Source organism: Amphiprion ocellaris, chromosome 21 (assembly GCF_022539595.1).
Source record: "Amphiprion ocellaris isolate individual 3 ecotype Okinawa chromosome 21, ASM2253959v1, whole genome shotgun sequence".
NCBI classification, from domain to species: Eukaryota; Metazoa; Chordata; class Actinopteri; family Pomacentridae; genus Amphiprion; species Amphiprion ocellaris.
The window spans coordinates 19,711,064-19,737,302 of record NC_072786.1 but is presented as its reverse complement, the minus strand read 5'-3'; the positions used below and the strand labels follow the sequence as shown (position 1 = coordinate 19,737,302).

Genomic DNA, 26,239 nt, shown 5'->3' with positions numbered 1-26,239 from the left:
TCCAAATACATGGCCAGCCAAATGCTCCACTGCTGTAATGGGGCAATGGCTGCCTCGGTAGACAATACTAACACTTTCGGGCTCAGGGTTAGCCCTAAAAGGAGCATTCTGTACTTGTGACAAACACCTTGAAAAGTGAACCTCAGATATTTCCTGCGTGGAGGATAAATTGGGCCATGGAAATATCCATTCTTCAGGTCGACTGATGTAAACCAGTTGATCTGACATGACATATACAGCAGGGATGCGTGCGTGAGCATCCTGGGTTTGTATGTTTTGAAGTATCTGAGCCCAGAGATCCAGAACAGGGTGAATTCTATTCTCTCCTCATTTGAGGACCAGAAATTAAAAGCCGCTCTGACATTGTTCAGGAGGCATTACACATATTACCCTCTTTGTCAACAGCAAGTGATGTCCTCCTAAAGAATACGAGCTGACTCTCCGCATGTCTGAGCATTGCGACCTTAGCTGTTACGCTAAGCCGTATAAAAAGCCTCAGTGTGGCGTGGTTAAGCTCAAGGTATGGTGAAGGCTGGAGGGGGCGCAAGTGTGGCAGCTAGCATGTGGCAACGGAGCAGTAACCAAGATAGCCCTAATCTATGAACAATTAAGCTAACTAGCCTGTGCAACAAGTAGAGATATGCTGCTTGAAATGAGAAGAGGTGTTTGAATAATACTGCATGGTAGTGCAGGCTATTTAAGGGTAGATGGCTCCAACTGATGCAGGCATCATGATCACCAGCCAATCAGGATTGACATAATGAGATGAAAGCTTCAGAGCCATACTTGCAGGGCGTATGCCATGTGAGACATCAAAACGAATGCTATGAATGAGAACAGTGTTGGGCAAGTTGATTGAACACCATAATTGGTTACTTTTTCAGCCTTAGTTATAGTCCCTGTGGACATTCAGGCTGTGTACTTGTTAGAATTATCTTGCTTTTGTAGTCCAGTGTAGGTCATATTCAATTCAATTCATCCATCCATCCATTCATTATCTATACACCGCTTAATCCTCACTAGGGTCATGGGGGGGGCTGGAGTCTATCCCAGCTGACTCAGGTGAAGGCAGGGGACACCCTGGACAGGTCACTAGTCTGTCGCAGGGCCACACACAAAGACAAACAAGCACTCTCACATTCACACCTACGGGCAATTTAGAATGATCAATTAACCTCAGCATATTTTTGGACTGTGGGAGGAAGCCGGAGTACCCGGAGAAAACCCACGCATGCACAGGGAGAACATGCAAACTCCATGCAGAAAGATCCCGGGAAAGCCGGGACGCGAACCAGGGATCTTCTCGCTGCAAGGCGAAAGTGCTAACCACTATACCACTGTGCAGCCCCAATTCAATTCAATTCAATTTTATTCATATAGCGCCAATTACAGTCAAATTGTCTCAAGACACTTTACAGAACCCATATGCCTGACCCCCAGAGCAAGCCCCAAGGCGACAGTGGCAAGGAAAACACCCTTTTAACAGGGAAAAAAAAAAATTGAGCAGAACCTGGCTCATATCTATGCTACCCCTAACCCTGATGTCCTACAAACATCATGCTAAGATTCAGTGGCACATTTTGACAGATCTACAGCAGTGTCTGCTGTGGTGCACATTACATAAATTTCATCTCTCTTAGTCTCAAGAGTGCAATTAGATCCCGTTGTGGTAATCTGTGTACAGCTCAGAATCTGCATCCACGTGGACAGTCCGAGCTGCAACTATGCTACTATTGGAAATAGTGTGTATGCTTGGCAGTAGTGTGCATGTGCAGAATAGGTGAATGTGACCCACTGCATTCCTAAGATTCCAGCAGACTGTAAGAGTAGTATATTAGCAACTACCTGTCTGTGATATCCACATTTTTCGTATTTACCATGAGAAACTGAAAACAGGACACTGCAGTATAACAAGCAGGCAGCTCTATAGTCTGGAGAATTTACTGACCAACCAGTAGCAGCTAGCTTTGCCTCCGTGACTGCACACAGATCTATAGACATCCTGTGCTCAGCTTCACATTTGAACACCTTAGATAGATAGCTTAGATAGATAGCTGTATTTGTCATTGCACACTTTCATATACAACGAAATTTCATATTTCAATTCTAAGTAAGATCAGGCGCCTTTTGAATGTATGCATATCTGTGGTTAACATTAGCAAGCCAGTTAAGAACACACAACATTTAAATAACACAGCTTGGGAATTACTGGGAAGCACATTTTGCATCTTTTAGTAGAGGTTACTACCCATGCAGCATCGCAACCATATCCCACCAATCCGAATTGTAAGTAAGACTCTTGTAATTACTAACTGTTATGTCATTACTGAATGTGTGTTTCCTGAAACTACCTGTTACTGTTGCATGTTACAAAGTAATGCATTACTCATATGTATGACCTAACACTGCAGATGAATAACTTTGGTAACAATTTTTTCTAACAGTTTTGAAAGGTGCAGCCTTTCTGCTGACAGACCTTCAGTCTGTCAGTTTGATCTTCCCAACTCATATAAAACAAAAAACTTTCAAAATAGTAGTCAGTTGAGCATCCATCCGTACAGCAAGAGAATCTTATACTGTCTTTTTTATAATTCAAGATTTTTATTCAAATTTAATTCATTTGAATGTTCTAAACCCAGCCTAAGCTGACCTTGACAACGTCCATTTGGTTGTTGGAGTTTGAAGACTCCATCCAAAACAACAGCAGAGATGCAACTGTTACAGACCCGGAAGTACAGTACTACCCATGATGAGGAAACTCATTGTGCATTTGCCACATTTTCTCTCCTTTTTCAAACAAGTGTTGACACCTCCAGCTGTTCAAAATGTTCTGATGTTTAAGAAACCAAAATTATCAATTTGAAAGTCTGCAGGCATGCAGTCAGCCATACAGGCCAGTCGTGTTCTGTAGCAGCTTGCAACATGCACAGTCTGAAGACCTTTTTGTTAGCTAGTGTGGGTTTGACTATTCCAGAACCACAGAAAACTCTCATAATAACCCTGGCATAGTTTACTGTGTGAATAATGAATTACCTTTTCCTACTGATGGTCTACCCATTCCCTCTGCCTACAGCTTCAGAAGACTCTGTCAGAGCTGGATGAAGATGATCCTTGCTACGAGTTTCGTAGAGAGCGATTCACTGTCCATAGAACACACCTCTACTTCCTCCACTATGAGTATGAACCCAGCTCTGACAACACTGATGTCACTCTTGTCGCCCAGCTCTCTATGGACAGGTACTGATCTACACCCACTCTCGCAGCTCAGACTGCTCATGAAATTTTGTCTATAACTGAATTAAGTTTCAAGGAGGAATTATGGACACACACACCTTTATTTGCAATTCTGTTATTCTATGAAGAGGTGCAAATAAATTGGAACCAACTTCCACTTCATGGTGACGCATTTGAATGTTTTCTTTGCATCAACTGATGCGTATTTCCATGTACATGTACACACACAGAGCCCCCTGAGAAACCTGGCTTTGAGTGTACATGGACAACTAATCAGATTGACATTTTTTGTGACAGGGGTCATTTACAAGCAGTGAAGCAGAATGGTTGCCAGTGTTCTACAAACACCATGGTGAGACACAATGGAGTATATTGACAGATTTGCAGTATCCGATGAGCCTAACAATTTTCAGCTTTTAGTGGATTTGAAACACCCCACTGTCAGATTTTAATAAAGAAAAATATATTAGTCCTGGACATACTGAGAAAATCCAGGAACCAAACTATCAGACATTATCAATCTGCCATGTACATGCTAATTTTGCTATTTGTTTCATCATTAACAGTGAGCAGTAGATTATTAGCTTTTTTGTGATGAGCAGTGTGTAAGCTTATGCAACTTCTTCAAAAGTTAACCCATATAACCCACATGTTCAGTAGTTAAATGTGTACCTCTTTCTCTTCTCATAGTGGAACTGAGACTAGCTAGACTGACTTAATGTCTAAATTAAGGTCCTCTAAAGCAGGGAGGACATTAGAATACCATTGTCCTCTCCTGGGGAGCATCAGGAAGTGACACAACAAAATAAATGTGTATATCTTCATGAATCAGAAAGCTTGATAATGTAGTGGCAACCTCGGTAGTTAACTAAACACTAAGTCCACATAGTTAGGTGAGAAGGACATATTTGCAGCGACAACTGATGGTAATGGTGGTGCAGAGCAGGGTTATATACAGCTGTATAGTGACACAAGCTGTAGTGTACAAAGTAGAGATGCAACAACCTTAAAATACTTAGATATAAAAATAAGTAAAATCACAGCATTCAATATATACTTTCTTCCTACTAAAATTACAGCATTTACAGTAAAAAGTACAAGTTACAGTAAAAGTACTCATTCTGCAGAAAAATGTCCACTGTGACTGAACTAGCTGTCTAACATTTGAAGATTGTGAATACTAATGCATCAGTATCTGAACAGAATTTTACTGCTGTGGCTGCTTCAGGTAGTTAGCTGTAAAAGCTATTAAAAACAATGGCCTTTTTTCATTTCAGCACCAATATCAGGTCAAAAACATTGCAGAGAGAAGATACACTTTCTCATTCACTTTGCACTACAACGTCACATCTGTTACAAATTGAAATGTATGTGAAAATACAACTTTACTGCAATGAACACAGAGCAGATAAGGTTAATACGACACTCCAAAGAAGAATGTGATCCAGGTTTTAACAAAATATTGAATGGAGCTGAAGATTGGTTTGTTGCTTCCAGCTGTTTGCAGGAGTCTTTCCTTTGAGTTTAATAAATACCGGCAGCATCAGAAATCAGCAGGATCTCTATGAGCTGGTTACAGATGAAGTAGTAGCACCATGTCAGTGTGATTATTCCTGACATACGCTGAGCACAGTGGGTGGACACGGCATCATGCTGACCTTTGCAGATATGTGGATGCAGACAGTACAAATTCGCCTTAACTGGTAGACTGTGCTCGCAGGATTTTATAGCTTTTCAAAACAGCAATTTAATAAACTTCTCGCTTTTTTCACATTTTGTTTATATGGCCAAGTCCATCACCAATGGCCGCCTTTAAGGAGAGACTGCCAGAATGTGTCTGCTGTTATCTTCATTTGAACGATTGAGTATATCTCACTTCACACCATGACAGCAGGCTCTTTGGCTCCCTTCCCAGTAGCTGAAGCTTATTTGTTTCAATCATTTATCCTGGGAGTACGTATATACTAACGGTAGAACAACAATAGCTCATCTGCAACACATTTTGCAATTTAACTAAAAGGAAGTGGAAAGCTGGAGGGAGGAAAGGATGGTGACAATATCATATTGTTTAAGCTTTTGCAGTTTTTAAGTATCTTTGTCCATGTCACATTTGTTACACACTGTGCTATTTTTTCACTGCAATAACCCTAACCCTAAGGCAATGTGTTCCTCCGTAAACTGTTTTTTGACTTTTCTGCATTTATTTTATTATTGTTATTTTTGTCATTTTTTTTAAATGAGATATAAAATGAAGGGATTTAGATTTTTTTTAAAAATCTGATTTTTAGCTTAGATTTGGTTACTTTAGTTGACAAAACCCCATTTCACAAATGATTCATTCAAGGACCTTTGTAAAGTTGAACATTTGATGATTTTTTCTTTTGTTTGTTCTCCCAGTTTGTGGCTCAGATGAACACCTTAATTTGGGCTTTTCTTTTTAGGAAAACCTTCCTTTTGAACCTGCCAGTGGGTTTTGATGCTTCCAGCACACGTTTTCACACAATCTTTCCAAGGAGGCATTCACAACAAGAGTGCTACAAACAGCTTATCTTCCCAGTTTAGTTAATTAAGTCAAGGATGTTGCATTATCTTCTTTGTCTTGAGTTATTGCCAGCTCACGTATGGTGAAGCTGGCAGAATAAAGCCTGGAGGTGTGAAGAATTTCCACAAACAAGACAGTGAGCCCCACATCGTGTTGAACAAGCCTTGAAGCTCAGCAGTGCTTTAAGACAGGAGAGATACCAATTAACCAACACTCCAGCTGATACCATCACAATAAAGTAAAAGATAGAGACAATAAGATTGATTTTTCTCTTGTATAGGTTATCATATTGTGGCAATTTAGATGTAATACTGTAAATCTGGACTTCTCTGGGTGAAAAAGAAACTTTGACTTAAAAACAATTACATTTGACCAGAGACAAAAATGGGTAAATGTAATGAAACAAACTTAGCTAATAAACCATGTGGTACATCACTCAAAGGTTCTGTTAAATTCACCCTTTCTATTCTATATGGCTATCTGCATCATGCTAACTTGGTACTGTCCACCTCTGTCATAGAGATTCAGGTAAACAAGGTGTCACATAAAACAATGTATGTCAATTCAACTAGTGCGAGCTTCCTGCTGCTTTCTAGAAACATAGATTTTTACATGAATCACTAAAATTTTGCTTTTGAGACTGACAGAAAGTAAGCAGAGCAATTTGCCATCTATGTCTGTTTTGCCTTTCTCTGGAAAATTTGGTGGATATTTGAGTTTGATTGTGTCCACCCATTCCACATTTATTGAAAGTAATAGATTATGAAAAGTAACAGTCACTGCAGTCACTCATCTGCAGGAAATGTTTGATAAAAAATTGTTGATCTCCTAACTTTTATGTCATCACTAAAAGGGGTTCGATATATGTAAAATTCCAATCAGCCACAACATTAAATCTCCCTGTCGAGGTCTGGCCTCCTCAGACTTCTGAAGGAGTGATGTGGTATGAGTCACCAAGAAATTAGTATATAGGCCTGTTGTGTGGAACTTTTGTCTCCCCCATCTGGCCGAGAGAGTACTTAAAAAATTGGTAGTTCTGTGGAATGGAATACTGATATTCTAGATCTAAAACAGCATCTGTCAATGAGAATTCAAGTGTATGGGGAGGCTGCAAGAGAAATAGACAAGATGCCGGACTCTGTAGAGTGAACAACAGTGACATCTATGAACTTCCATCCCATCATCCTATCTGATCCCCAGCATCACAGAAGATGCCCATTGCATAATGCAAATGAGTGACACTGAGTAGAGGCCAACCTGACCAAAAACTAAAAGTTCATCTCTTCAAAGAAAGGCCAGGTCTCTCACTAAGGCTGACTTAATGTAATGAATGCAAAACAAATCTCAGTACCTCATTTGCATATTAAGTCCAAGGCTGAGTAACTCATTATTCAAGCAGTTACAGCTGTGGAACACAACGGCTAATTGTAATGATTGTGTTGTGTCGTATAGCTTACTTTTGAAAATTCCAAAGAAACATAAACAGTTGGAAACTGCTGCAGGACTTCTCTCACTTTTATCAAAATCTTTTATCTTTTGTCATGTAAAGACATCCAACTGAACACGTCATTGGCAAATTGTGGCCACTGAGTCAAATGTTGCCCTCCAACAAACTTTTCTGGGTCCTTTTTGCTCCTGAGTCTCAATTCTTTAATTTTATTAGTTCAGTTAGTTTAATTTTATTGTTTTGTCTTGGATGTTGTATTTGCATGTGTGTTTGCTTTGTCAGTATTACTGTTCTTCATTTAATTAATTGTAATATGTTGCATTACATTATATTACATGCATTTCTGTGAACTTAAATTCACAACAGAACTTTGGCTCCTTAACATAAGCTGAAGGTTTTATATTTGCTGCAGTTTGTAACTCAAACTGTAATGACTTTTCTTATGAAAATCCCAACAAACTCAGCCCTGCTGTGGGGGAGCACTTTTAGAGATATGGCACGCTGGTATAAAAAACAAGCAAAGCATTTTTATTGTGTGGATACTATATAGATTCAAATTTAAGTGTTTTAGTTGAACACAAATCATACAGTTTTGGAACCTTTACATATTTTGAAAAAGAAATCAAGCTAAGAAGAAGAAAAAATGAATGACAGACAGCACTACATCTCCACCATGCCTGTACATCTGGCACCGATCGATGCTGATAAACCAGCCCATAGATGGCCCCTTGTCTGCTGTGTTTTGTGTTGCTTTTTCGTCATTTACAAAGCCTAATGTTATATGGGGGTGTGATGGATGTATATATAAACCTTTTTTGATGTTATAATGTTGATGTAAGGTTGTTTTGTAGAAATAAACCTTAGTAATTAAATTCAGTAACTAATGCTCAGTAAATAATGTAGACAAAAATATGTCTTCAGAAATTTTGTAACTAAAATTGTCAAGCTAGTATCTTGTTCAAACAATTTACCAACAGGTAATTATTTCTGTGTTATCTTTTGCACATGATTTATTATCCAGCCCACTAAAAACACATATTTAATCGCTACGGTCCTTGTTTTGATCTACAGTCTAGCATAGTAACAGTATATTTTCCTGACATGACTGACCCTGTGTACTGCCCCTTGTAGGCTGCAGATGTTGGAGGCCATCTGTAAGCACTGGGAAGGTCCCATCAGCCTAGCCCTGTACCTGTCAGATGCAGAAGCCCAGCAGTTCCTGCGCTACGCTCAGGGTTCCGAAGTGCTGATGAGTCGTGGAAATGTAGGTTACCACATTGTCTACAAAGAGGGACAGTTCTACCCAGTCAACCTGCTGCGAAACGTGGCCATGCGGCAGGTCAACACACCCTACATGTTCTTATCAGATATTGACTTCCTTCCCATGTACGGCCTCTACGAATACCTCAGGTAAGTGAGAACCACATATGCTGGGAGAGGAACTTTGACTAGAGCAACTCTGCTCTTGTATTTTGTTAATCTTGTTCTATAAGCAGTGTCACTGTGTATGTAACAGATTACTATGTGTGCTTTTAGGAAGTCAGTAGTGCAACTGGACATGGCCAACAACAAAAAAGCTCTGGTGGTTCCTGCCTTTGAGACACTGCGATATCGCCTATCATACCCAAAGTCTAAAGCTGAGCTGCTGTCTCAGCTGGACATGGGCACCCTCTTCACCTTCAGGTCAACTATTTTTTCATTTAGATTCAGCAACTCTTTCATTTCTTTGTCATTTGTAGAAGTTACACGATAAATTTATCTTTTATTTCATGCTCAAATCTTTACTTAGTCCTTGGATAAAATGGGAAAACCCAAAACAAACTCATCATTCTGAGCAAAGAGAAATTTTCTCAGTTTCCAGTTGTGTCTGGACTGAAGGTTTCTAAGAGGGCACTGCATGGAGCTCCAAACACTTTGTGGAAATGCAGCTATATCTGAAAAACAATCAGGCAACTCAAAGTGAGCACAATATCAGAAGATAAATACATCCAGACTAGTATCATAGACACAAAATCTACTTAATAAGGAATGAATGACATTCTAGTTCATGGCAGTAAAAGAAGAGTGTATATAAGAGACCAACAGGATAGAGAATGATACCATGGAGGATCGAACCCACAGTGAGAAATCCATCCATCGATTATCTATACACCACTTTGTGCTCTGTAGGGTCATGGGGGGCTGGAGTCTATCCCAGCTGACTTAGGGTGAAGGCAGGGACACCTGGACAGGTCACCAGTCTATCACAGGACTACATATAGAGACAAGCAATCACACTCACATTCACACCTACAGACAATTTAGAATCACTAATTAACCTCAGCATGTTTTTGGACTGGGAAAGCTGGAGAACCTGGTGAGAACCCACACAGATGCAGGGAGAACATGTAAGCTCCATGCAGAAAGATCCCAGGCTGAAATTCATACCGTCAAGCTGTGAGGTGACATTGCTAACCACTGCAACACCGTGCTACCACAGTGAAAAATGCTTCTGGGAATGTTCTGAAGGTTTACTATTCTAAAGTTGGACACTTGCAGAGGTTCAACGCCACTCTAACCAAGGACAAATAACCCTCTGGTTTGCATCTTTGTGGAGAAGAATTCTGCAGCAGAATAATAATCCCAAACACACCTCAGAGCTTTGACTGGAAGAGCAAAGAAGACCAAGGATCTGTCACTTAACCTCAACCTCACAGAACGTTTATGGAGCACATAAGGACTGAGAAAGACAAATATTACTGACATGATAAAAAGCTCTTTGGAATGCTGTCACATCATGCTTGGAGAACATGGTTTATTAGGTTTCATCATACTCAGAGTCTTTGCAGCTCAAGTGCCTGCTGGCATTAATGGAAAAGGAGGTACAGACCAAAGTTATTCTGAAACATGTATACATTTTCCCACATTCAAATATTCCCTCAGATTGCTAAAATGTTATTTTCATTTGTAATGAAACCTTTCACACTAAATTTGAAAAGAAATACAATGTGGCAGAGCTCTAGAGCAACTTTTCCCATTGTGCCAGTGTGTGTGGGACTCCTCTATACATCATTAAAAAATACATCTGCGTTTTAATTAGTCCTTTTGATTGATAAATCATGAATTCATGACTGTGTGTAGCATGTTTTAAAACTTATTTTATACTGTGTGCCTGTTGTAACATTCTAATTTCCCGTACTAAAAGTAATTTTGTTTGATAGTTTTCGCTATACTTTTTCAAGTTTTGTGTTATATCCAGTGCACCTGTACATCCTTCTTTACACTTACAATATAGTTGTGCTTGTTCTTACCTGTCTTATACCTCACACTGTGAATATGATTCAGCAACATCTGTAAGGTTTTTCTATACGGCTGGAGAAATTGTGTGTTCATTTTTCTCCTGTGTGCAGCCCTAACAGGGGGTCAAGCCTCCTTCTGTCACGCTCACTTTGCTTCATCCGTCTTGAATTTTCAGTCAGTAAATACCTCTTTTATCTTGGTGGTTGGACCAGAAAGAAGTGTGATGATGGCTCAGACTGAAACAGAGACAGCACAACTGTTTGCCATCAAAAATGATATGGTCTGCAGATTGAGAGAAACATTCTATAAACAATGACTTGATTTCCAGACCCTCTATGATAGGATGTGAGAGAAATGGTTTGAAAACAAAATGCTGCCTGATATTTCACAAACTATTTAACTTCTTCCAGGGAAGACTAGATGTAGGAGTGTAGTTCATACTCCCTCCAACAACATCCTGATCAAATCTTTTCTGTTTTTCCTCCTTACAGGTACCATGTGTGGACTAAAGGCCACGCACCAACAAACTTTGCCAAATGGCGGACAGCTACCACACCTTACAGGGTGCAATGGGAGGCCGACTTTGAGCCCTACGTCATGGTGAGGAGGGACAGTCCTGAGTACGACCGGCGCTTTGTGGGCTTTGGCTGGAACAAGGTGGCTCACATCATGGAGCTGGATGCACAGGTAATTGACATACCTTCACCTTATCCCTAAACTCGAGTACCTGCCTAAACTTTTCAGTGTAAAGCGTCCTAATTTCTGAACACCACAAGTACTTGTACTTGTCTGGTTTCTGACACTGAGTGTACCCATGTACATAATTTGTGTAATAGCATTTATTTTGAAGGAAGAAGTCAACTTCATTCCACTATATTACTCAAATCTTACTTTTGTACTGTACTGTATTTTTGTACATCATTTTTATCAGCAAATTATGCGCTTACCAAACTAATTGTTCTAATTGTGAAACGTGGTGATAGCCATTTGGAAGGACCAAAATCTCAATCAGACAGTTGATTGGATAAGTTGTATGGCTTTACATTTCCTGACAATTCTTCTCTCCAGTCTGGCCTGTATTACCCCTGTTGGAAATAATTAGGATTCAGCTCTATTAAGGGCTTTATTAAGCAGTTTTAGATCAGGTTTGGCTGAAGTTTCTGTAATGCCCTATTCATTGAAATGTCATCTTATAAAATAAAGCCCTTTGGTAGGAACAGCCTTTCAAGCACTGTCAGTGTGACTGCTGAAAGTATTGGCTCCTGGTTTCTCAATAATATCAAGTTATGAAAAAAAGGATTCACAAAAGTAACCCTGCTTGAACCTATATTTTTTATTGTCAATATACGAAGTGACAGTATTTGTGTTTTGTGAAAGTTGTTATTGTGACAAATCCACAGAATTATGACCATGGTAATTCTGCCCTTTGCCTCCACTGTACCATGTTTTTAGCTTCCTTAAGATCTCTGTTTTGATTTTAGAACCCACAAAGTCTGTTCTTTTCAGTGGAAAAGCTCTGATAAAGCCACTGTACACATCCTGTTCAGCAGCAAATAGCAGACGCTGTTAGAGACTAGCTGCTGAACAGTTTGTCTTAACTAGTTAAAATGACAGCAAGCTAGTGAAAACCGGTTGTATCATGTTCTAAATGCTAAACTATATTTAACAGTAGCCCAAGTAGAGAACAGACACCAGGTCAGCAAAGTAGCTCAGTATTTAAAATGTGTTAACATTACCTAACATTAGCCATTGCCTATGATTTAGTTTTATGTGTGGTCATGTAAAAGACTGTAAAGCAGTATTATGAGCCGTTAAAACTCAAAGTTCTTCCTTTTCTAATCTCTCTACAGGAGTACGAATTTGTGGTTCTACCCAATGCTTACATGATCCACATGCCTCACGCGCCCAGCTTTGATATCACTAAATTCCGCTCCAACAAGCAATATAGAGTCTGCCTGAAGACCCTGAAAGAGGAGTTCCAACAAAACATGTCACGGCGCTACGGCTTTGCCGCCCTTAAGTACATGACAGCTGAGAACAACAGCTAGCCACCACTGCAGACCTTCACACCCCGGGCCATGAATTACTGACATGGGGGTGGGGAAGGACCAGGCACAAGAAACAGACGGCCCATGTGGGGTCAGTGGAATACTTTGAGATTTGAGTCCCTCAGACTTTGTCAGAACATTTGACCCTCAGTGTGGGACTGCAAGGGTCTTTATGTCCATACTTTGTCCTGCTGTGGATAGAAGAGATAATCCAGGAGGAGGTGTACTTCTGCCGGGATGTTAAAGCTATGAAAAGCGACATGAGTGACTGCTGGGCCTGGGCCCCAGCTGTGTGAGCACTGAGTCCCAGCTGTGGAATCTAACAGACAGCAGGCAAAGGGAAGCAGACATCCGATGCCATATTTGTAAGACCAGTGACAGAGTTGTGGGCTTTGTGTAACATTATGTATGTATGTATGTATGTGAGTGTATGTGCAGGGAAATGAAAAGTGTGACTGTGTGTGTTCCTCCAGAACGGCGCTTAGCAAAAACCTTTTGGAGAACTGAAGATGGGAAGCAGTGGCTGCACGCTGCAAAGAGGAAAGCCTTCCAAGTGCCATGAAGTAACAAAAAGCTGCCAGTTTGACTGACAGCACACCCCGACTCAAATGCAAATTGTTAGCAGGCGGTGAGATAAGACAAAGCGGTATACGTGTCCACAAAGATTTTGAAAATCTCATTCTGACGAGTGACACATACCCAAGATATCGAGGCGAGCAGCCAGCCAGCCGACCATCTGCTGCTGCTTAATTTGTTTCATAGCTGATACAGATCAGAATAAATCCTCCTCCTCATATGACAAGGGAAGTTAAGTGCATGGATGGCTGGAGGTCATCCACTCGGTTGATATTCAGGGTATCTCCACATCAGTCTGAGCGTGCTGCTAGAGAGTGTTCCACTGTTTTGTTAGGATTAAGAATCTGACAGCAATGGTGTGGTGTGTTTTTCTGTGTATTTCAAATGTGACTCCAGTGCAGCCTGTACAAACACCTGCTGTAAGTTCCGTTAGTGAAGCTGCCATACCACCACATCGAGCAGCATCAAGGCCAAGCACCAGTCACTGAGCTCTCCCTTTACTTTTCTTTCCAACAATCAGCATTATTTCTTAGTGTGTTTACAGTCCTGATATGTGCAGCGGTCTCCTCAGTGCACCATCAAGAGGATGTAGGAGGATAGGAAGGACAACCTCTTCCAGTTGCTGTCAAACTCTCAAATTCTGTGAAAATCCAACAGTTACAGCTTCTTGCTCTCATGCTCTTTTTTCTCATGGTGGCCTCTAGTTCATGACATTATAGCTACCAAATCAGCCAGTAACACACTGGCAGTGTGTGTTCTTGTGTTGCTGCCACTTAGACGAGTCATGGTGATGCTGATATGGGTGTGTTATGTATATTCTGTCTCCTCTATTCAGCTGCTGCTGCAAACAAATCTTGTGTTATCTAGAGAGACTGTGGACACCATGAGCAGACTGACAGTCACTTTAATATTTTGATATTAGGTTTTATTAAAACCGCTGTTGAGTATCTACATCATATTTGATTATAATATAAATGAAAACAAAAGCAGGCATGAAGGCAGTAGTGTGAGATCTCCCCAGTTAGTGAAGGAATAGTCTTTGAAGAATTATATTGATGCTGGAAGTTACAATATCTTAAAGAATGTGAAAAGCCCACTGTGATTTCAGATAAGGATATTATTTAAATATTATAATGGGCTTTAAGTGATAAAAACAAATCCAGATACGATCCCGATGTTTTGTGGTTTTCATCAGAGGCATCGCTACGCTTGTCTGGAGGATATCGGCAGCACACCTGGAACTGTATGGTAACTGACCAAAATGGCAGAATAACATGTCCTTATTAGCTAGGCTCCTGGAAGAATTAAGGAAAACTCGATGTTGGACTTCAAGATGGCATCCACTCACCTCAATGAAAATCGCCTGCCAGGTGCATGAACAAAAAAAAAGTTTCTTGTACAGCCCTCTGCACATGCTCATTCCACTTTCCTCCACTGGTCCTGCCTATGGGTTTCCACACAAATATGAAAGGTCTGTGAATTAAAAATTCATATTAGAAAGACAAAAAAACATCCTTGTTTGCAGTAAGAGGTGTCCTGTCAACTTTTTGGGCATCTGAATTTTTTAATTGCAATACTATGAGTGACCACTTGGACAAACTGATTGAGTAGTACTGCCAAATCACTTATAATAATGCATTAAAGCCCAGGCCCCCCACGCCCCACACTTGGCTGTGCAGCACTTTTAACGTAATGGCTGAGCTGCATTACTGCTTCTTCTGCATTCATTGCTTGAGGCACACTGGCATTTTTTCCACACACATCCCTCAAAATGGCTTATCAAATTTTGATGCAGTCAGTCCAACAATATTTCCAGTGTGTAGAAGCGACGTATGACAGGAATTCAGTTGACTCAGATGACAGGTGCATGCTCTAGACAGATTCAACTGAGCGGTAATCGATGAGCATGCTCCGTGACCTCGGAATTCCAGAAGCATGTGGTACATCTGGGTACCTCCTGGAGTAAGCTTAAAGAATGTAAACATATACACCAGTGAGAAACTTTCATTTGAATAAGGGAGGGTCCATCTTGGAGTCCATTCATCCATCCATCCCTCACTTTTCTTCCACTTTCAGTATCGGCTCTTGGTGCAGCAGGCTAAGTAGGGCATTCCAGACATCCCTCTCTCCAGCAAGGTTTTCCAGTTGTGTCTGGGGAGGAGTCCTCCTGGGGAATTCTCTGGCCGGATGAGAGGTATAATCCCTCCTGTGAGTTCTGGTTCTACCCTGGTGTCTCCTGCTAATTGGACTGGAAAACTTCCAAAGCAAGGTATCAAAGAGGCATCCAAATCAGAAGTATGAGCCACCTTAGCTGGCTCTTTTGACATGAGGGAGCTGCGACTATTTTGAGCCCCTTCGGAATATCATCTTATTTTGGAGGCTGAGCCCTGCCATCCTACGGTAATCTTTTTGTTGATTTCTAGGTCAACACAATGTGAGTTGTAGAATAATTTGCGGGGACTACTTTTTGATTGCGTGACTACTCCAGCTGAGCCCTTCTGGCTTCCCCATAAATACCTGCTGCTTCAAGACACTCCTAGGCCAAATAGGCGTAAAAGCCCTCCTGCTTGATAGCCTCTTTCACTGCTGGTATCCACTAACACAGTGGTTCCCAACCTGGGGTCCGTGCCCCCTCAGGGGGGGCGCCAGAGATCTGAGGAGGAACACAAGGCTTTGTCTGCTCTGAGGCTGTGATGTTATAAAAAATAGATTTTTACATTCTGGATAAAATCAGAATAACAGACTCACTGTGTCATCATAAGTCTACCTATAAAACATTTTTAAAACACATTTATTTGGTCTTTCTTCAAAAATCATTTGCTACTTCGATGGCCACACCTCCTTGACCTTTCAACTTCTCTCCACGCTTTCTTCACGTTGGCTCACTAGATCATCCCGATTCATTAGTTTGTGTGCAGTTAGAAAATTACTGACGGGAACGGTGTCTGAAAAACGCAAAACGGGTGAAGATTCATCAGTACCTAAAAACTCTGGCTATACCTCTAGAGTTACCTTAAATTTGGTTTTAGTAAAGTACAAGACAGAATTATGTTATTTGTAGTGAAATGCTCGTAAATGACAGCATGAAGCCAACGAATTACGGCGACGTCAGAAAACAAAAAGTTCAGTAAAGTCAGAAAGATGTTCACAGATTCGGACTTCCAGCATCAATAACTCATTAAATATACGTTGTCTAAACATAAACGATGCCTCTTTTCCATCGTTGTAATGTAGACAATGTGCTACAGTTTAATCAAAAGTAGCTGTCTTTCAAGCTGCAGAAATAACATTGGTGTCTATGAGCAGCCGGCTGTGCGACGAGTGAACAGGAACCGTCTGCAAAATGCAAAACCACTGCAAACAGCGAAGAGCCACAAATATTCAACAAATTTACTTCAGCCAGCAACTGACTCCTGCTGGTTGTACTACAACTCTTGGTTTGATATGAATTTTTTTTTCATAATTGTAAGGACTTTTTTAGTAAAAAAAAATAAATAAAAAAATCAATAACTTAACTCTTATGCATTGTAGTGTCACCAAATTTACGGCAGCCATAAACTCTCTCCCTTTCGTCATAGTACAACTCTTGGTTTGATATAAAATACATTTTTTTTTTTTATAATTTTAGGGAGGGGGGGGGTTAAGAGTTGAAGATCGGAGAGGGACAGGAGCCTCCACCAGAGATTCCCAGTTCTCTCCCACTACATATTTGAGTTTATTAGGTCTGTTCAGCCATCCCATCCTCATAGTAGATTTCAAATCCAGCTTTGTCCACACTTAGCCATATTGCCTGCCATTCTCAATGCAGAATGTGTGATGTGACTACAAAATAAGAGGATCTTGACCTTGCCTTTGGACTGTATTTTTCAGTTGTTGTTTTAACACCAAGAACCTCCAAATTTTTATGCGCAATGTTAAGCCAAAACAAATTAGAAATCCTAAATTTATCTCCTCCGTAACAACTGACCCAGGCCTACCCAACTGTCTCCAGGAGATCGGGTGGTCCTTGGTAAACAGAGCTCAGATAAAGATGTCAGTCTGAATCAAACTAGCTTTCAGTCCATATATCGTTGTGAAACTAGAGGCCTCTCTCTCTCTCTCTCTCTATCTCTCTCTCTCTCTCTCTGTATATTTATTTATATATCAGGTATAACATTATGACCACCTGCCTACTATTGTATTGCTAGCATTGTATTTTCCCCACTTTAATGTTTAAGGTCATCAAACATCAAAGCTACCTGGCCCTGGGTGAGAAAATAATTGCCCCCTAAACCTAACTGCTTGGGCCACCCTCAGCAGCAATAACTAAAATCAAGTGTTTTCTAGAACTGCCAATGAGTCTTTCACATCTCTATGGAGATATTTTGCACTCTTCTTTGCAGAATTGTTTTAATTCAGCAACATTGGAGGGTTTTCCAGCATGAGCTGCGTTTTTAAGGTCATGCCAGCATTTTGATGGGATTCAAGTCCAGACTTTGACTAGGCCACTCCAAAACCTTCATTTTGTTTTTTCAAACCATTCAGAAGTCAACTTGCTGGTGTGTTTTCAATCGTTGTTCTGCTGCAGAACCCAAGTGTGCTTCAGGTTGAGGTCACAAACTTATGGCTGAACTTTCTCCTTCAGGATTTTCTGGTAGAGAGCAGAATTCATGGTTCCATCGATCACAGCAAGTCGTCCAGGTCCTGAAGCAGCAAAGCAGCCCCAGACCATCAGACCACACCACCATGTTTGACTGCTGGCATTATGTTCTTTTTCTGAAATGCTGTGTTCCTTTTACGCCAGATGTAATGAGACACACGCCTTCCAAAAAGTTAAACTTTGGTCTTGTCAGTCCATAGAATATTCACCCAAAAGTCTTGGGGATCATTCAGATGTTTGTTTGCAAAAGTACGGTGAGCCTTTATGTTCTTTTTGGTCAGCAGTGGTTTTTGCCTTGGAGCTTTACCATGGATGCCATTTTTGTCCAGTCTCTTCCTTTTTGTTGAGTCATGAACACTGACCTTAACTGAGGCAAGGGAGGCCTGCAGTTCTTCAGATGCTGTCCTGGGTTCCTTTGTGACCTCCTAGATGTGTCGTCGCTGTGTTCTTGGGTAATTTTGGTTGGCCGGCCACTCCTGGGAAGGTTCACTACTGTTCCATGTTTTCTCCATTTGTGGATAATGTCTCTCACCATGGTTCGCTGGAGTCCTAAAGCTTTAGAAATGGCTTCATTACCCTTTCCAGATTGATAAATGTCAATGACTTTATTTCTCATCTGTTCTTGAATTTCTTTGGATGGCGGCATTTTGTTGCAGCTTTCTGAGATATTTTGGCCGACTTCATTTAGTCAGATAGGTTCTATTTAAGTGATTTCATGACTGAACAGGTCTGGAGGTAATCAGGTTTGGATGTGATCAGTGAAATTGAACTCACATCCCAAAAAATGTGACTCGCCGAGGGGCAATTACTTTTTTCACATGGGGCCAGGTAGATTTGGATAGCTTTTTTCTCTTTAAACATTAATCATCATTTAAAAACTGCATTTTGCATTTACTTTGGTTATCTTTGTCTAATATATATATATATATATATATATATATATATATAGACAGACAGACAGACAGATATTGTACTGGGCTGGGCGATGTAGCTGAATAATGTACCATGAGAAAGTGTTTCATATCATAGCCTATTTTTAGAGCAGGGGAAATAAACATATTGTAATTTAACCACCTCACTTACCTTTTGAACTACTTTGAATGTAAGCTTTTTATTTATCAAGGCACACAACACATAATTTTAATGTTAACAATGAAAAATGCACATAAATAAATACATTTACACATAAACAATAAATGAGAGGGATAGAGATTAGGATTAAGGAATCATCTATCCTTGATACAAAATAAGAAATACAGCAAGTAATTCCATCTCAAACTTTATCATCTAAGCTACTATCTGTGTAAATTGACCAGACATCATTAAGATGCAATCATTAAACTAAAGTTCGGGCCCACAGAGAGCAACCAGGACAAAGCTGCCCTGGAACAGCTGTCAGTGGACAGAAACCTTGTTTTGATCCTAATGCACACTCTAAGGTCAAGTCCATCCATCTGAAGGCACCAAGAATGGATTGCTGTGGCTGCAGCATAGTTGCTTGTCTTGGAAGGGCTTAATGGAAGCCATGGGGTTAGCAGCACAGGACATAGAGGCTCCGTTATCAAAGGATATGATAGGCTGTTTATGAGCCAGCAAGGGAGCAGCTTGTGGTTTGTTCATGCAATTAAATCTTGTTATTGATGAAATGTCTTTTGCTGGTACATATTTCTGTCATCGCCCAGACCTAATACACACTCTCTCTCTCTCTCTCTCACACACACACACACACACACACACACACACACACACACACACACACATTATCTCTCTCTCTCTGTCATGACAGCAGTCTCTCAACATGTACAGGGAAGCAGCAGAAGGGCTTGGTGCATGAGTGGGTTGAGAGGTGTGACTGAATAAGCTGTGTCTGATTGTTGTGTGATGTTCTGTGTGTGGACGTGTGAGAATTTGAAGTTTGAATCTTTTCTGAATTCATGTGTGTGGCTCTGCAGGGCTGAGAAGGACTGCAGTGTGTAAGTAGGACAGTGACTGATGCTGCTACCTGAATAAAAGCAACGAGTCAAACACTGGTGTTCCTTTGTATCTTCATTTCTGTCTCCATGAATATAGTGTCAGTTCAGCCTCATGGTGCAAGAGTGGAAAGGCATGCATGGAAACACATGCACTTTGCACACACAACACAACATTACAGCTGTATGCATTTGTATTTGCAGGAATTCCCAAAAGTAACCACCTCCCCAAGTTAAGGGTTTTCTTCTGATTGTATATGACAATGTCAACTGTCAAAAGGAGTTCTCCTCAGTCTATGTTAACTGTTGCTTAATGTACAAGTACAATATTGAATGACTTGAGCCCAACTTTAAGACACAGTGTCATATTCTGTCAAAGTTAGGTAAGTTTTATGGTTACCAGACTACACAGTCGCTCTGCTTGTAACTAGTCAGTAATATACTAATTGTAGCAATAAACAGGTCATCCAGAGAGTAGTGGCATGTAGCTTTGTAAACGTTTTCCACAATGCACCATTTAATGTTCACTGCACAGATCCTTGTTTATTCCCACCTAGATAAATATTTTTAACATTTTCTCAGTTTTGACAAGAGCACACTGTTACATTCAAGACACTGCATTCTTAAAGTAGCAGACAGTAGAAAGCTTCTGCTAACATGATTAATATGATTAATGACGTCAGCCGGTACAGGGCCCTGCTCATCCTAAGGTTTACACTACACACAGACAATCCCACAAACACATCTCAATGAATTACTTGGATTTTATCAGCGTTATTAAAAAACAAGTTAGCTAGTTTCTATTCTTGATAAAACTCCGTGAATAAACACGTCCAGAGTCAGTGGTGAAGGAATAGGTACTCTTAGTGAGCACTTTGTTAGGAGCAGCATCCTAGTACTGGGTCAGGCCTCCCTTTGACCTGAAACAGATTCTGTTTTTTGTGTCATGATTTCTGCAAGATGACGGAAGCATTCCTCTAAGTTTCTGTTCCATGTTGAAATGATTCATCACATCATTTCTGCAGACTTATCAGCTGCACATTCCCTGTTTTACCACATCCCATAGTTGTGCTACTGTACTCGGATCTGCTGACTGCAGAGGCCACTACAGTCCACTGAACTCTTTGTCATCTTCATGGAACCAGTTTGAGCTGATACTTGCATTACCCTGCAGGAAGCAGTCAGTAGGATGGTAAAGTGTGTCGATAAAGGGATGGTTATGGTCAACAACAACACTCAGGCCGTGACATCAAAGCATGATAGAATGGTTTGTGTGGCTTCTTAGTCTTCCAGGTTGAGGTAGTTCCATGAGCTTCAGTCAAAAAGCAACTGGACTTCTCCTTCTGGTTCTTTGTAGAGGTTTCCACTCATATCAAGGAGGTTTCTTCATTTCTGATGGATTCGTCATGATCCATGATGGATTAGTGATAATCATGCTTTACAGATGTAAAGAGTGGTTGTCTGAGTCCGTTTACCTTTCTGGCAGCTACAATCAGTCTGACCTCTGTCAAGAACAAGGTGTATCTATCCACAGAACTGCTGCTGACTGGATGGTAGACTCAACAGGACATCACCTAGACATCAACAGTTTCAGAAATTCTCAAAGCAGCCCATCTGACACCAACAATCATGCCATGGTCAGAGTTACTGAGATCACAGATCATTCAGATATTTGATGCAAATGGATTAAATCTGTCAAGCAAAGTGCTTGGGAGGAACTTTGGATTTAACCTGAGCCCCAGCTGCCCAATGTGAAAATTAAAGATCCTTCCTTGTATCTGCAAGAGGTTATGCTGCACTGTTGTCACATGATTGGCTGACTGCAGACGTTGTTCAGAAATGGTTTGGGAACACGACAAAAAGAGGCATCTGTGGGATGTGCAGGAACAGACATCCTGTCCATCCCATAACCTCCACTATTTGTAGGATTTGCTGGCAACATCTTGGTCCTTGATACCACAGGATTTCTTCATATGTCTGTGGAGTCCAGGCCTCAATGGGTCACAGCTGTTTTAATGTCATGTAGAACCAACACAGTGTTAGTCAGGCGGTTTTAGTGTTGTGGCTGAACAATATATACAGGTGTGAATACAAAATAATAAGAAGAAGCATTATGAAAGATAAGAAATATACTCTCCTACAACTTGTGACTTTCTTTATTATTTGTATTATCTATTTGATATTTCTAACATCAGATACGAATGCCATGCTTACTTTTTTTTTTTTTTTTTTTTTTTAACAAAATTGTTGTTGAGGCTTTTTTTCATACAGAAATATTCCTGAAAAGGAGCTTGTCATTTGTTCTAATTATCTGGTAAATGTCCAGTAGGTAACCACAATTGCACTCTCACCAAAAAGGAACTGCTACTGCTATCTCCAGTGAGTCTTCTTTTTTGGACCACAAAGGCATCAGCTGCTTGAGGCAGACAGCTGTGCACCCAGAGTCTGGTTGTGAAGGAGATTTTTCATCTTGTTAACTGGGAATTTCTCCTCCTCAGTGTCATTAAGTGATGCTCAGAAGGGGGAACTGTTGGGTTTTTGTTCTAATTTCGTAAGGTCTTGACATTATGATGGAAAATGACCTTAGATGTTGTGATTTGGTGCTATACCAAAACATCCAGTTGAATAATTGCATAGTCACTCTTTAAAGTGAAGATCACTTAACATTCAAATATTATTTTCCAGGTGCACAGTGGAATGTAGGCTCATCCACAAAGAAAATGTTTGTCTGAGGAGGGAAATATTTTTGTATTCATACACTACCGTTCAAAAGTTTGGGGTCACTTAGAAATGTCCTTATTTTTGAAAGAAGGGCAGTTTTTTTTTTTTAAATGAAGATCCAGTCTAGACATAGTTAATGTGCTAAATGACTGTTCTAGCTGGAATCGGCTGATTTTTAATGGAATATCTCCATAGGGGTACAGAGGAACATTTCCAGCAACCATCACTCCTGTGTTCTAATGCTACATTGTGTTAGCTAATGGTGCTGAAAGGCTAATTGATGATTAGAAAACCCTTGTGCAATTATGTTAGCACATGAATAAAACCCAAACTTTTGACCGGTAGTGTATATACAGAGAGTAGTGTCCAATACTAAATGCTAGTATGCAGTTGGGTCTTAATGAGTCTGTATCTCTGTTTTTACAGTCATTAAGACTTTTTCTACACCTGATCAGTGTATCCAGTCATGGACAAAAGTATTGGCACCCCTGGAATTTTTCCAGAAAATTCACTATTTCTCCCACAAATTGTTGCAATTACAAATGTTTTTGTTTTGCACGTGTTTATTTCCTTGATGTGCATTGGAAAAGTACAAAAAAGCAGAAGAAAAAAGCCAAAATTGACAAAACTTTACACAAAACTCAAAAAATGGGCTGGACAAAATCGTTGGCAACCTGAACTCAGTATTTGGTTGCACACCCTTTAGAAGAAATAACTGAAACCAATCATTTCCTATTACCATCAACAAGCTTCTTACACCTCTCAAATGGAATTTTGGACCACTCTTCTTTTGCAAACTGCTCCAGGTCTCTCAGATTTGAAGGGTGCCTTCTTGCAACAGCAATTTTGAGATCACTCCATAGGTGTTCAATGGGTTTTAGATCCAGACTCATTGCTGGCCACTTCAGAACTCTCCAGCACTTTGTCTCCAACCATTTCTTGGTGTTATTTGAGGTATGTTTCTGGTCATTGTCCTGCTGGAACACCAATGATCTCTGACGTAGACCCAGCTTTCTGGCGCTCAGCCCTCCATTGCAGTCCAAAATATTTTGATAGTCTCCAGATTTCATGATTCCTTGCACACCGTCAAGTCACCCAGTGCCAGAGGCAGCAAAACAACCCCAAAACATCTTTGAACCTCCACCATGTTTGACTGTAAGTACTGTGTTCTTTGTAGGCCTCATTCTGTTTTCTGTAAACAGTAGAATGATGTGCTTTTCCTAAAAGCTCTACCTTAGTCTCATCTGTCCACAAAACATTCTCCCAGAAGGATTGAGGCTTACTCACGTACATTTTTGCAGACTCCAGTCTGGCTTTTTTTATGTCTCTTTGTCAGCAGTGGGGTTTTCCTCAGTCTCCTGCCATAGCGCTTCTTCTCATTCAGATGATGACATATGGACCGAGCTGATACTTTTGCACCCTGAGCCTGCAGGACAACCTGAATTTGTGTGGAAATTGACTGAAGATGTTTATCCACCATTCCAGCTATCCTGCGTTGCATTCTTTTGTCAGTTTTTCTCTTCTGTCCCCATCCAGGGAGATTAGCCACAGTTCCATGGGTTATAAACTTCTTGATTATATTATGCACAGTGGACAAAGGAACTTCAAGATCTCTGGAGATGCTCTTGTAACCTTGAGATTATTCATATTTTTCCACAGTTTTGCGTCTTACGTCCTCAGGCACTTTTCAGCTCTTTTTTGTCTTCTCCATGCTTGGTGTGACACACAGACACACAACACAAAGGTTGAGTCAACTTTATACATACTAACTGGCATCAGGTGTGATTTCTATATTGCCAGCACCTGTTACTTGCCACAGGTGAGTTTAAATGAGCATCACATGCTTGAAATAAAAAGATTTACCCACAGTTTTAAAAGGATGCCAACAATTTTGTCCGGCCCATTTTTGAGTTTTGTGTAAAATTCTGTCAATTTTGACTTTTTTCTTGTTTTTTTTTTTTGTGTTTTTCCAATGCACATCAAGGAAATAAACATGTATAGCGAAAACATTTGTAATTGTATATGTAAAATACAGTCTTAAGGTATGTGATAAATGAATGTCCTCTGATGTTTTATATGTACCTTTTAAACCATTCATCAAAGCCACCTGCCAAATGAATAAAGGCAAATGTGTCAGTTAAAAGGAACAGAAACTTAATTTTCACTCTTCATTACCATTTGTGCTACTGTTAGTTTTTATTTGCCATTTTTTTCTTTTCTCTGACCATGTTCCCAAACTATTATCCTCAGTCTGCACAATCATCCTGTTGTGATATTTGAGGAACAGCAGGGCTGACCTGACTCTAAATGAAATGAGAGCAGAGAGAGCAACCAGTTTATCAGCTCCCTGGTGCCTGACTGTCCCCACTGGAGCCATTTCTGAACTTCCCTTTAATGAAGGTCCCATGACACCATTTCTCTTATCGCATACACTATTAAAAGTTTTAGAGGTGCCACTCATTAATTCAATTTTTTTTTCATTAATTCAATTTAAAATTGAATGCATGAATTTCAGCTGACTTTCAGATAATAAATTCACAGGATTGGATTCTCCCCAGCCTCACAGTTATGGACTATGGCCTGTGATATTAAAAGGGGAGATTTAGCTGCACTTAGAGCTACGGTATACAGCAGAAGTTAGCAAGCCACTGTGCAATATCACTGAAATGGCAAATGATGTAACTTTGTATCACCTTACAGTAATTGCTTTACTTCCAAGTAGAACAGAGGGTATGTGATGTAAAATTAAAAACTAACAGTGAAGTGGCAACAAAACTCAAAACTCCTTCCAATGTCCTATTCCAATATTCTACTTTTTTGCCACCTGGAGAGTGCAGGTGCAGTGTGTAATACTCACAGCCTTGTTTCCAAAATAAATGAAGAGAGTTCAGTTCACTGTTGATTCAGATTTCTTGCAAAAAGAAGCACCACAGTAGACCCACTATGCACTATGCCCATCAACTTATAGGACTGAGTACTTCTCACATATGGAGGATGTACAGCACACACAAGAACAAATGCAAACACAAAACATTAGTTAATTATGCAACATAAAAGTACAGTAGTGGCTCCTACAAATCCATCCATTATCTATACACCGCTTCATCCTCATAGGGTCGTGGGGGCTGGAGTCTATCCCAGCTGACTTAGGGTGAAGACAGGGGACACCCTGGACAGGTAACAGTCTATCACAGGGCTACATATAGAGACAAACAATCACACTCACATTCACACCTACCGACAATTTAGAATCACTAATTAACCTCAGCATGTTTTGGACTGTGGGAGGACGCTGGAGAAAAGACACACATGCACAGAGAGAACATGCAAACTTCATGCAAATTCCCAGACCGGAACACAAACCAGGGATCTTCTAGCTGTGAGGCAACAGCTACCAAACAGTTCAGATTTACTACATTAAGAATATAGGCCCCCACAGTAACAAGGGTCAGTAGAGTTTTTATTACAGAGGTTGAAATCTTCTATTTTTTTAATACTTCATATGTACACGTGTATTTTTGATGACAGACTCAATCCTCCTCAACATTTTTTCCTGCTGCTCTTTGGAGGGAATGTGTTGCTCTACCTTTCTCTTCCAAATTCCCCAAAGGTGTTCTGCTGGATTTAATCAGTCAGATTGACAAAATCCGATCAGAATGTTTTAGCATTAAAGCCACCTGCTAATATCCTGCTGGTGTTTAGTTTGCCACCAGAACAGCCACAGCCTGCTGAGGCACAGAGCTGCTTTGTGGTATCTGACACCAAGACAAGCTGCAGATCCTT

At 40.4% G+C, this 26,239-nt stretch overlaps 1 protein-coding gene across 1 annotated transcript in view; it reads left to right on the top strand.

Moving 5' to 3' along the window:
• large1 (LARGE xylosyl- and glucuronyltransferase 1) overlaps positions 1–19,792 on the top strand; it is a 142,462-nt gene extending 122,670 nt beyond the window's left edge. Inside the window, exons 11-15 of the mRNA XM_023277717.3 lie at positions 3,074–3,237; positions 8,355–8,633; positions 8,760–8,906; positions 10,994–11,189; positions 12,353–19,792. Coding sequence (XP_023133485.2) covers positions 3,074–3,237; positions 8,355–8,633; positions 8,760–8,906; positions 10,994–11,189; positions 12,353–12,550 — 984 coding nt within the window. The 3' untranslated portion in view covers positions 12,551–19,792. The remainder of the gene's footprint in view (positions 1–3,073; positions 3,238–8,354; positions 8,634–8,759; positions 8,907–10,993; positions 11,190–12,352) is intronic.
• Positions 19,793–26,239: the final 6,447 nt, after the last annotated feature.